The 12,205-nt window shown below is 38.9% G+C and overlaps 1 protein-coding gene across 1 annotated transcript; it reads right to left on the reverse strand.

The window, feature by feature from the left end:
• Window positions 1-3,660: 3,660 nt before the first annotated feature.
• Window positions 3,661-11,240, reverse strand: LOC143916418 (uncharacterized). The gene is made up of 3 exons (XM_077437520.1): window positions 11,079-11,240; window positions 10,803-10,970; window positions 3,661-7,634 (listed from the first exon to the last, which is right to left on the reverse strand). Exons 1-3 carry the CDS (start codon window positions 11,111-11,113, stop codon window positions 7,451-7,453), a joined length of 387 nt encoding a protein of 128 aa, XP_077293646.1. The 5' UTR covers window positions 11,114-11,240; the 3' UTR covers window positions 3,661-7,450.
• Between the last annotated feature and the right edge of the window lie 965 nt (window positions 11,241-12,205).

Consider the following 12,205-nt stretch of genomic DNA (forward strand, 5'->3'; position numbering starts at 1 on the left):
TGTTGACAATACTAATGATTCAGTCAATCTTTTTGCTGATTTTTTCAAATCGATCTATGTCAAAAACAACAACAATAATTCTAATTATAGCATTGTAAATAATAATGTCCTGATTTCACCTTTACATTCTATAAATATATCTATTCAAAAATTAATTAACAAAATAAATGCCTTAGATATATCTAAATCTGCGGGTCCTGACAACATACCCCCAATTTTTATCAAGAATTGTGCCAATGTATTAACTTATCCTCTTTTTAATCTCTTTAATCAATCTATTTCCACTGGTATATTTCCCAATTCTTGGAAGTCTGGCTATTTAATGCCTCTCCATAAAAATGGGGATAAACATAATGTAATGAACTATAGAGCCATCTGTCAACTATCAACTATTCCAAAACTTTTTGAAAGTTTAGTATTAGACGAATTTATTCCTTTCATTAATAACATTATTATTCCACAACAACATGGTTTTACTTATGGTAGATCTACCTTATCCAATTTATTATTATATGAAAATTTTATTTCTAGTGCCTTATCTGTTAAATTGCAAGTTGACTCAATTTACACTGATTTCAGTAAAGCATTTGACAAAGTTGATATTGAGATTTTATTATATAAACTAAACAGTATCGGAATCAGCGGTGTATTACTAAACTGGTTTCGGAGCTATTTGTCCAATAGATCATTATTAGTTAAAATCGGCCATTCTAAATCTTACTCCTTTAATCCAACTAGTGGCGTTCCCCAAGGATCTCACATGGGACCAGTCCTATTCAATATTTTTATAAATGATATTATAAATATATTTAATGATGTTAAAGTGCTCTTATTTGCAGACGATTTAAAAATATTTAAATGTATAAAAGACACTAACGATTGTGCTACTTTACAAACTAATTTAAACTCATTAAACGATTGGTGTTCTTTTAATAAATTATATTTAAACATTAAGAAGTGTTCTGTTGTCAGGTTCAGTAGGTCAAATAACAAAATTATTTATAATTATCATATAAATAATGAATCATTACCATCATCATCGCTAATTAAAGATCTAGGAGTTATTTTTGACGACAAATTAACTTTTAATTCTCATATAAATTTTATCACAAAAAATGCCATCAAAACACTTGGTTTCTTAATAAGAAATAGTACTCACTTCAAAAATGTAAATACGATTAAAATTTTATACACCACTCTGGTTAGAAACCAATTAGAGTACAATTCTACCATTTGGTCTCCTTATTTAATGAAACAAATTAACATAATAGAGTCAGTGCAAATAAAGTTCACTAGATTCATCAAATTTAAATTTTTTAAAAGTCATAATCACTATGTCAGTAACGTTATTATTTATAGGAAACTTAATTTGCTAAAATTATATGACAGAAGGAAAATTAACGATATTTCAGTTCTGTGTGGTCTTCTTAATGGCACTATTAAATGCTCTGACTTGGTGAGTTTAGTGTGCTTCCATGTGCCGGGTAGATCAATTAGATGTAACCATCTTTTTGATATGCCCAGGTTTACCACTAATTACTCATTGAACTCAGCTATGTTGAGACTGCACAGAGTTGGAAACGAATTATCCATGGTCGATTTATTCATTGTTAGTAAATATAACATGAAATCTATTTTATTTAAATATTTTTTTAATATAATGTAATTTATTTTGTAGTATATGAATGTATGTGTATTTTTCTTTTATATTTCATTTTAATTTTTTTTCTTTTTCTTTCTCTATTTCCAACATGTAAAATGGTCAATTTTTTCTTGACCGTAAAATAAAATAAAATATACTCAGTTATAGACCTGGTGAAGGCGTTCCACCAGATTACAGTGGAGCCACAAGGCGTCATCAAAACAGCAATAACCACACCATTCGGCCTATTCGAATTCCCATGCAAGACGTTTGGCCTAAGGAACGCAGCGCAAACATTCCAACGGTTCATGGACGAGGTACTCAAGAGGACTGGATTACTGTTTTATTTACATTGATGATATACTTGTAGCATCACAGAATCCAACCCAGCACAAAGACCACTTGAAACAAATTTTCGAAAGACTCCAGGCTTATGGAGTAAAAATAAATTCCAACAAATGCGAGCTGGGCAAACCAGAGGTGAAATTTCTGGGCCATCAGATCACGAAAAACGGAATTAAACCATCTCCGGAAAAGGTAGCAGCCATCAGAGGCTACCCCAAACCTCGAAAAGTCCAGGACCTCAGGAGATTCTTAGCCATAGTCAACTTCTATAGGAAGTTCATTCCCCACGCGACGGAGAATCAAAGGTTGATGAACGACCTCCTGAAAGACTTTAGAAAAAACGACAAAACCCTGGTAGCCTGGACTACCCTCACCAAAGAAGCATTCCTAAAGACTAAAACCCAGCTGGCAGACGCGACATTGCTGGTACACCTGGACCCGGAAGCGCCACTCTCAATCGCAGTCGACGCTTCAGATAGTAGTGTTGGAGCAGTACTCCAACAACGCCAAGACGGCGTCTAGAAGCCACTCGCTTTTTATTCAAAAAAGCTGACAGACGCCCAAACCAAGTACAGCATGTACGACAGGGAGCTTACCGCCATATTTCAGGGCATTAAACATTTCAAAGTAACGCAAGTTCGTTGTATTTACTGACCATAAGCCACTGCAGTTCCTTTTCAAAAAGAAAGCCGACCAAGGTACCATGCGTCAAATTCGGCAGGTTTACTTCATCAGCCAGTTCATTGAAATATAACAAAACCCCAATTAAAACGTGGTGAATCAATATATCGAAGAAATATATATTTGTTCAGCGCTTCATGGCCGCGATGGCCGGCGAGAGTTCGCAAATGGCCCGATTCCAATACTTAGTAGGAAGCTTAAAGGGAGAGCCCCAACGTTTAATTGACGGCTTGGAATTAGCTTCAGTCATTTTCGAGCGCGTGGTCCATTTTCGGTAAGCGCTTCGATAACAAAAAGATCGTTGTACAGCATCACCTTCAGGCATTGTTTGAAGCCGAGCCAGTCGCGAGCAATAATCACATCAGTTCACGTCGTCGAACATGCACGTACGTGCCCTGTGGAATGAGTGTAATAGAGCTGGAGAAGAACGGCGGCAACCCCACAACGCTTGCAGACGTCATCAAGACAGCACTAGGTGACGACGCAACGGTCAGGAGAATGACGCCGATGATGAAGATAGAGGTGCGGGACCTGGATGAAAGTGAAAAGCGCCAAGATGTGATGGACGCCCTCAATACAGAACTGGGACCGCTCACATTGGAGGAGGCTGAAGTGGTCAGCCTATTCAATGTACATAATGGTACAAAAGTCGCAGTTATAAAGATCGCAATCGACAAAGCCCAGAAAATCCTACAAAAAGGTAAGCTACGCGTAGGATGGTTAAACTGCCACGTACGACAGCACATAGAAGCGGTCCGCTGCTACAAGTGCCAGGAGTACGGACATTTGGCAGCCACCTGCAGCGGAAGCGACAGGTCCCAGCTGTGTCGCCGATGCGGCAAAGTTGGTCACAGAGCGGCCAAATGCAAAGAGAGTCTGTGCTGCATTGTCTGCAAAGACCACGGTACGGACGAACGACACATGGCAGGATCATCCAAGTGTCCTGCATACAAATCCGAAATGGAGAGAGGTAGATCCACTCGGATAGGCACTATGAAGGCGACCGCGAGCAACACGTGCTCGACAGACTTTTTGAGTCATGTGGACGCGAAGACTGCCAGTCTCGTGCAGTTGGCGCTCGCAATGCTGACGACAACCAATATGAAAGAGCTGACGGTGGTCACAGACCGCGTTTTCGAAACACAGTGGCCGTCCGATGTGTTCCAGCTAAGCGCTGCTGCCCCAGACCCCGTGGAATACTCCAGCACCGCACGTGGACGCCTTTTCACGCACTCACGCACCTCTAGCACCACACCGTCCCAGCGTAGAAGCTAGGTTACGGAACTGCGAAGACTTGATAGCCTCGGCGGACCAGAGCATGCATTAGATCAAGCATGCTCTGGTCCATATTACCATGGTTTCAATCACGGATTCAACCTGGAATGGTGGCTCCAGGATCCTGGAATTGTGCACTTGCTGCTTTCTTGAAGGGTGTTAATGGATACCATTGTGGAAGATGATTTATAATTTTTTGTTGTTATTTTGTATTGAATGTATTAGCAGTTTTGCTATTTGAATAAATAAATAAATAAACTTGCATTTTGAGTGCCCTTGGTCCTGACCCTAAGCGGAAATGCTTGTCTGTTGATTCGATTCGCATGATCAGAACCTCTACAATGGAGATACAAAACCTTGCTGTATCGGTCAGTGAGCACTACCTGGAGACTGTCGAGTCCAAACTTGACCTACTGCTTCAAGAGATGTCTGAGGTGAAGCATCATCAGAAGAGTACATCAGTTGCGATAAAAAGCGCAGTTTTGAATGCGATGTTGAACCTATCCACTACGTCGCAGGTTCCTGTACGTACGGGTCCGCGTCATCTACTCGCCAAGTATCTGACAATGTCATTGATATCGATGCGTTGCAGAGTGGCCAAATGAGTCGACGTGCATCGCTGACGTCACCTAACAACTGTCAAATGTCTACAATAACAACAACACCATCTTCAAAACTGCCATTATTGTATTCATCATATGGTGCAGCTTCAAAATTTGGTGCAGATTCTCTTAATGCTGTTACGACCGTTTCTTCAGCTGATTTTCCTGTCTATGCTATCCCTGCCGATACCGTCGCTTCCGATGTTATTCCTCCTGCTGTCGCCTCTTCTACTGGTGGTGCTGTTACTGATGATTCCCTTAGGAACACCACGCTATCTCGTCTTTCTAGGCAATTAATTACTGGAACTGGATCGACTAGCACCCTATTAAATAGTAAAGTTATTCATGTTTTCTATCTACATAAAGACACCACCGTTGAATCGTTAATTAATTATGTTAACCTAAAATTGCCAACCAGTGATGCTGCAGCTGTGAAATTGAACTCTTAGGGTCCCAATGTAAACTCATCATTTAAACTATCTATCGTCGAAGCTGACTTTACGAGTGCCTTAGAACCGGACTTTTGGCCCACTGGTATAGCATTCAAACCGTGGAAATTTCGTGGTAGCCTTGCACCATCGCAAAAATATGGTGCGCAAGATTAGTCGGATGACAATTCTGTACCAGAATGTAAGGGGTCTCAACTCCAAAACAGTTGATGCGCAAGATCGAAGAGGACCGAAGAGCTCAAACCGCGGCCCCCATAACAACAAGACAACTTTCGACACGTGTCGGTTCCACCAGAGGTACGGAAACCGCGCGAACAGATGCGAACCACCGTGCAGTTTTAAAAAATCGGGAAACGAGTAAGCCCGTCAGTCAACTCAACAACCTGATGAACACCCGTATATACTCAGTTATAGACCTGGTGAAGGCGTTCCACCAGATTACAGTGGAGCCACAAGACGTCATCAAAACAGCAATAACCACACCATTCGGCCTATTCGAATTCCCATGCATAACGTTTGGCCTAAGGAACGCAGCGCAAACATTCCAACGCTTCATGGACGAGGTACTCAAGAGGACTGGATTACTGTCGGCACGGAATTACAACGTTTGATAGTGTCGTATGAAATCCATCCAAATTTGTGGAACCCGAATAATAAAAATTATCTAGAAAGGATAAAAAAAAATTAAATCCCTGGAGATTATTTTAGATACTTATTTAAAAATAAAGCCAAACGCAACGAGAATGGATGTCCAAAGAAAGATTAACATCTTACGCAGCAACTACAGATCGATTTTTAATTTATAATTATTAAAAATGTTGTTGTATTCATTTATTTGATCTCTTAAAACGAATATAACCTCATTTTTTTTTTGATAAACTGAACTTTACTTTAATTTTAAGCTTAATTTGTTTTTACAAGCCTATGTTTTTAAGCAGATTTATACATATAATATACAAGGCTGCCCCCCGGGTACTGGCCGTAAACCAAGGTGCTAAGGCCGTAAACGAGGTATATATCGCTGGTGCAAACGCACTCATGCGTACGATACCTAGTAAATATCGGGTGTAGATATCGGTAGTGTGGACGTAGCCATTGTAACAAGAACGTCTGCTTTCAAGAACTCGTCACTTGTGGAGGCTGTCCGGTTCCTCAACGTAATAAGAAAAGGAGAACATCTTGACTTGTTTAATTGTCGTGTTGATGAATTGGTTAGCGTCATGAAATTCAACACGGGTTTGTTGGAACGAGATGTATGAATGTATTTTACATAATTTATTATATAACCGCTGTGACGCATTGGGGTAACCTGTCAGGTCACAGCGGTCTTTAGTTATTATTATTGCGAGAGGGAAATACCCAAAGAGTTTTTGCTATGTAGACTACGTGAACTACATAGTAGCATTTTCGGTTTCACACCGACCACAACTCTTGTCACACGTGCCACAGCAAAACAAGGCAGTGTTACTCCTTACAACACAATTTCACGATGCTGAAATAAATGAAGGCAATGATAAAAAGCCGGAAATAATTTTACATTATAATAAAACCGAGGGTGTAACTATGTATGTACGTATAGCTTTTTTGCTCGTTGAGTGTGTTAAGATATAAAAATTAAATATGCAGATGTCTAGTAGGAGAATGTTACATATATCAAGCCCTGATCTAACATTATAAAAATCATGTGAAATAAATTATGATTATAATACAAAATATTGCACCATTAATACCGTCAAAAACAAGTTCACGATAAAATTAAATAGGAATCATTCACAACAATGTACAAGACGACGATTGACATCAAACAAACATGGCTCTCCAAAAGACTGATATATGATCAATAATTATCGCTAATGGAATCAAGTATTTTCGTTTGTATTAATACCAGAATAATCAATGATTGTCTCAGAGGTCATTACTTTATGCATATTACAGTAGAGACAAAACAGAGACAGGAAGCTCTAAACAAGCCAGCAGCCCATGTTGTTACTATCACTCCAAATCAACCGATATAGGAGGTATATAAGGACTATTTTGAAATCACAACAACAGTGGAAACGCTTTGCTTGCATCGTTTGTTTTCGTAGTGACTGCAATGGTGAAAACTTCCAAGATAAACGAGCAACATCATTGAATGGGCAAAAAAACGAATCCTCGCCTCTTAATTACTCCTCCTCATGCCCTATCCAAGGCATTAGAAATGTCTCAGGCATTCGGAAGTCTTATTCAGACCACTTCCTTTGGCCAACACTCGGAAAGTGTCAAGAAATTTAGGTCATATATCAGTCTTTTGTATCAGATTTTACAGAATCATTGAAATTATTCATTCCTATTGAAGTTAGTCCCATTCATCGACGAAAATGTGAAAAAATTTTGACCTCAATCTTGTTGGTTGGTATCCGGAATGTAGAATCAGCACTCATTTGTGTGATGGTCTACGGTGGCTCATTCGATGACTAATTACTCGAACTACTGCTACTACTCGACGAACTGGAATCACTGGAAGATGAATCTGTGTCGGAATCACTGCTCGATGATGATGAGGACGATGACGATGAAGAACTCTGATTTTTGCGAGACGACTTCGATTTTGATTTCGATTTCGACTTTATAGTGGGGGCCGGTTGACTCTCCTTTTTCCTGAAACACATTTTTTACAATATATGAAAACATGGACAATGCGTTAAATAATCTTTCATGATATATACATGTGTGGTTGCAGTTTTTCCCTAATTGAATAGTAACTCTTTTTTGAGATATTTAAGAGGGCTGGACAGCAGCGCCTTGTCCATACAAACGTACTATACTTCTCCCTTCCTCAATTATGGCACTAGAGAAATTATTTTTTAATATGCTATGGATATCCACCATTGGGGTGCATCTATCGTTTTATTTTTTTGATTAATTATTTTTTATATGAGTTAGGAGCCGCCAAACATCTATAAAATCGCCTCTTTTTTACACCCACGAAACGAGTCCAGCGTGATTATTTAACGGCCGATTTTAAAAAAAATACGCCGATAGATGCACAGAAAGTATCTTTCTCATACCGATGACGAATTTTTTTTAAAAATTGGTCCTGTTTTGTTGCCTAAGTCCTACGGTCATCCGAGCAGCAATATCAGTCGCCGGCGTTCGGTCCCGTCATGGTGATTTTATTTGTAAAGCGTTGTATTGAGGCGTTCTACACTCAGTGATTAGTCACCAGCGACTACATAGCAAGAACTCTTATAGGTGTTATGAGCGAATTCTTGGTTACTTCTGGTTGCCCAAGTTGGGTAACCAAGAGCAACTATGTTTGGGCAACAAAGAAATTTACAAGTAACCCGGCGTTGCTTGACTCTTATTGTGATCAATATTTCCACTCGTCGAGTTATACATCGGCTATTTAAAATATAAGTGGCATGTTGTAATTATTAAAAAGGAATAATAGTATGCATTTATAAATAGTTATCATTTGTGTGTAATCAGCGTATCATATTTTCATTTTACGAAATTCATTTATTACCTTTTTTTTTGCTGACGTTCACTTCTTGAAACACATACTCGTTCGAAATTGAACTCGAAACTTGGATATCAGATTTCGAAATACTGTAATACAAATATACAATTGAGCACAATGTGTGGACATTCTTATGATAAAAGTCGACACAAAAGACATGTCGAAAACTAATACCGCTTGAGACTAGCCAACGACAAATGCATAAACTAGCAAAAAATATCTTATTACGTGTGAATATATGAAAATTGAGAATCGAATGCTTTTATATATATATTTGTTTGTTGCCCTGTTAATTTGCTCTGATCGAAGGTTTTACGAAATAATAGAGGGTATCTTCGGGGAATCTTTTTCGCTGTATAAATACCTAGTCTAGCCAAAAGTTCTGTTACAAAGGTTTGCGATCGCTTTATTCGTAAATATGAATTTCCAGGAAGTTTTTTTTTGTCCGCTTTCTATTGGGGGTGTATCGGTTGATTAGTTTTGAGTCAGTTTCGGTTAATATTTCGTGCGGCGAAGACGGAGTGGGCCGACTACGAAAACCGTGTGGCTGTGATTGCGTTGCACAAGATGGGGCAGAGCGCGAGCGAAATTTTCAACACGCTCAAAAAACTTAAAATTTCACGAATGTTTGTGCATCAAACTATCAAAAGATTCACAACATCCAGCACTTTACTTGGCGCTGAAAGAAGTGGCCGTCCGAGATCAATTCGAACGTCAAATGCAATTCATGCAGTTCAAGAGCGAATTCGCAGAAATCCGAGAAATGGGAATATCACCGAGATCAATGTCTAGGATAATAAAAAGTGACCTTGGTCTCGGGTGCTTATAAAAGATGCACAGGTCATCTCCTTACAACGTCTTTGAAAACAATGAGACTCATAAAATCAAGAGCTCATTCATAATCACGGTGGTGGAAGCTACCGGAAAATTTTGTTAACTGACGTAAAAATTTTTACTATTGAAGAAAAATTCAATAAACAAAATGATAGGGTATATGCCAGAAGTGCCCGAGAAGCTCATCAGGTAGTCGAGAGAGTGCATCATCCCTCGTCAGTGATGGTGTGGTGGGGGGTGTCCTACGAAGGGATGACAAAGCTGCATTTCTGCGAAAAGGGGCTGAAAACGTCGGTCAAAGTTTACCAAGAAGATGTCCTGGAACGCGTCGTAAAGCCCCTCAACTCAGAATTGTTCAATAATCAGCATTGGATATCTCAACAAGATTCGGCACCCGCTCACAAAGCAAAAACTACGCAAAACTGGGTGGCGGCGGAATGGCCTTCTGGGAGCCCCGACCTTAATCCTCTGGACTATAAATTAAGGTCACATCTGGAGAGCATGGAATGCTCTAAACGTCATTATTCGTTAGAAGCTTTAAAGATGTCCCTGAACAAAGCAGTTGACGAGTTTCCAATGGAAGTTGTGCATGATTCGATAGACGCGTGGCCAATTAGGTTACGGGAGTGCATTAAAAATAAGGGTGGACATTTTGAATAATTTTTAGTTTTATATTGTGTGTATATATCTATCTATTAAATAAAATTTGTTTCGTGTCAATGTCTTTTACTTTTTGTTTTATGATAAAATATATTTGTAACAGAACTTATGGCAAGACTATGTATATATTTGTTTTTGCCCCGGTAATTTGCTCTGATCGAAGGTTTTACGAAATAATAGAGGGTATCTTCGAGGAATCTTTTTCGCTGTATAAATATATGGCGGTTTGGACTGCAGCCTGAATTAACCGTTTGCCCGCGGACGTCTTCTATGGAAGCTTTGGGCGACAAGTCAAGACAAGAATTTCTGAACTTTGCACGGGATTTTGAGCCTTATATGCGCCTATTTCAACTGTTTTAAGGTTCAAAATTAGTTGAATATATTACTGATAGTTGAATGCCATCTATTCAATTTGCTTAAAATGAATATATACCAGTCAAAATAAGTTTGTTGTGGAACCATACTGAAACCTCGTTTGTGACGTCACGTCTGTTGAACAATGGCGACGATACATCTCAATTGTATGAAGAATGATTATTTGACAATTAAGCCAAAACTACGAGATGTATTATGTATTTTATTATTTAGAATAATACTTTGTGTTAATTAACATATCTGGGTACTTGAGTAAATATTAAAATCTGTATTTAAGGTCGAAAACTCGATTGCCAAATTCGCGAAAAAGGTGCCAAGTACAAGGCTTGTTCGCTATATTTATTGCCATGGGCAAAGGGTTAAGACGTATGAATTTGTAAGTTTAGAAATGGCGGGAAACGGGAATAAAATTATGATAAAAATATGTTTAAACTTACTTTATGGCGATTTCCTGTTGTATCTTGATCCTCTTTTTCAACTGTTGCGTTCTGGATGAGCGATGTAAATATTTTCGTTTACCCGTACACTGGTAGCTCCAGTGGCCATAGTCTAAGCACTTCTGGCATCGTATTCCTTGGGGAAAGGCTTCGGCTAAGGCGGCCTGTCTGGAGAAGAGATTTAACATTAAAAACTACAAACACGCCTGTGTGCATCTTTTGAGGTTATGTCGAAATAATGTGCGATGTGCAAATATATCAAAGGTTTAGACGAACCGCCGTTTTTGTTGGATGCTGGTGTATGTTTCCATTGTCGTTTTTTACACTGGTCGTTGCTTATTTTGCAACAATAATGACAGAAAAGCCATCCGCTGAAGCAAAAAAAGCCGAGACAACAGTGCGCGGCATCCGATCGGCGCGTGCCTTTTATTACTAAAGGCAGGCCGTAGCACTCTTATTAATGGCCATTCGTAGTTTTCCTTTATAATTATTTTTGATTTTTAAATGCTTTTTATTATTACGAAATTATGTTCATAATACATCTTATATCTATTTTAATAGCTACTGATCTACTGATCATTTTCTATTTTACAATTTAATTTAATTTGGTTAGTAATCATAGTATTATATTATTCTAATGTTAATCTACAGCATAATAGAAAAAAGAGCTCAAAAACCTATTTACAATCCTTCCTTTATAATTATGAATACTATGAATACTATTGATTTATTAACAATTTTGCTAGTTATACGGAGTACAGATGCCAATGGTAGAATCAAATAGCCGTTCCGGTGGGTGACACAACAACTCGTTCACAGATTTTCCGTAAACGCTCCAGGCATTACGTATACGGCCATCTCTTTCTCACCCCGTCTGTTCACCATGATCTCGTTTACTCTGCCATTACGTATGCAGCCATCTCTTTCACAGACCATTTTTTCACCGATAACAGACGGTCTGTGAAAGAGATGGCCGCATATGTAATGGCATAGCAAACAAGATCATGGTGAACAGACGGTGTGAGAAAGAGATGGCCGTATACGTAATGCCTGGAGCGCATCATCGGTTTACGGAAAATCTGTGAACGAGTTGTCAGGTAACCGTTCCAGTGCGATAGTCGATGTCAGATAGATATTATCGATCGGGTCTACAGGGAAGAGATGGTTTCCCGCAGGGCGTTGACTGTACTGGATGGGTAGCACCTCGATGGGGCCGTCCACACCAACGATATTACTTGAAATATTTTCCATATCCAGTTCCCATATTGCAGCCTGTGGTTGCTATTTAGGAACTGGTTATGGAAAATATCGTAAGTAATATCGTTGGTGTGAACGCAGTCGATTTACGGCAGTGTCTCAGGGCTACCACAGTAATATTACAGATTTACTCTAATGCGTCTACA

Source organism: Arctopsyche grandis, chromosome 9 (assembly GCF_051622035.1).
Source record: "Arctopsyche grandis isolate Sample6627 chromosome 9, ASM5162203v2, whole genome shotgun sequence".
NCBI classification, from domain to species: domain Eukaryota; kingdom Metazoa; phylum Arthropoda; class Insecta; order Trichoptera; family Hydropsychidae; genus Arctopsyche; species Arctopsyche grandis.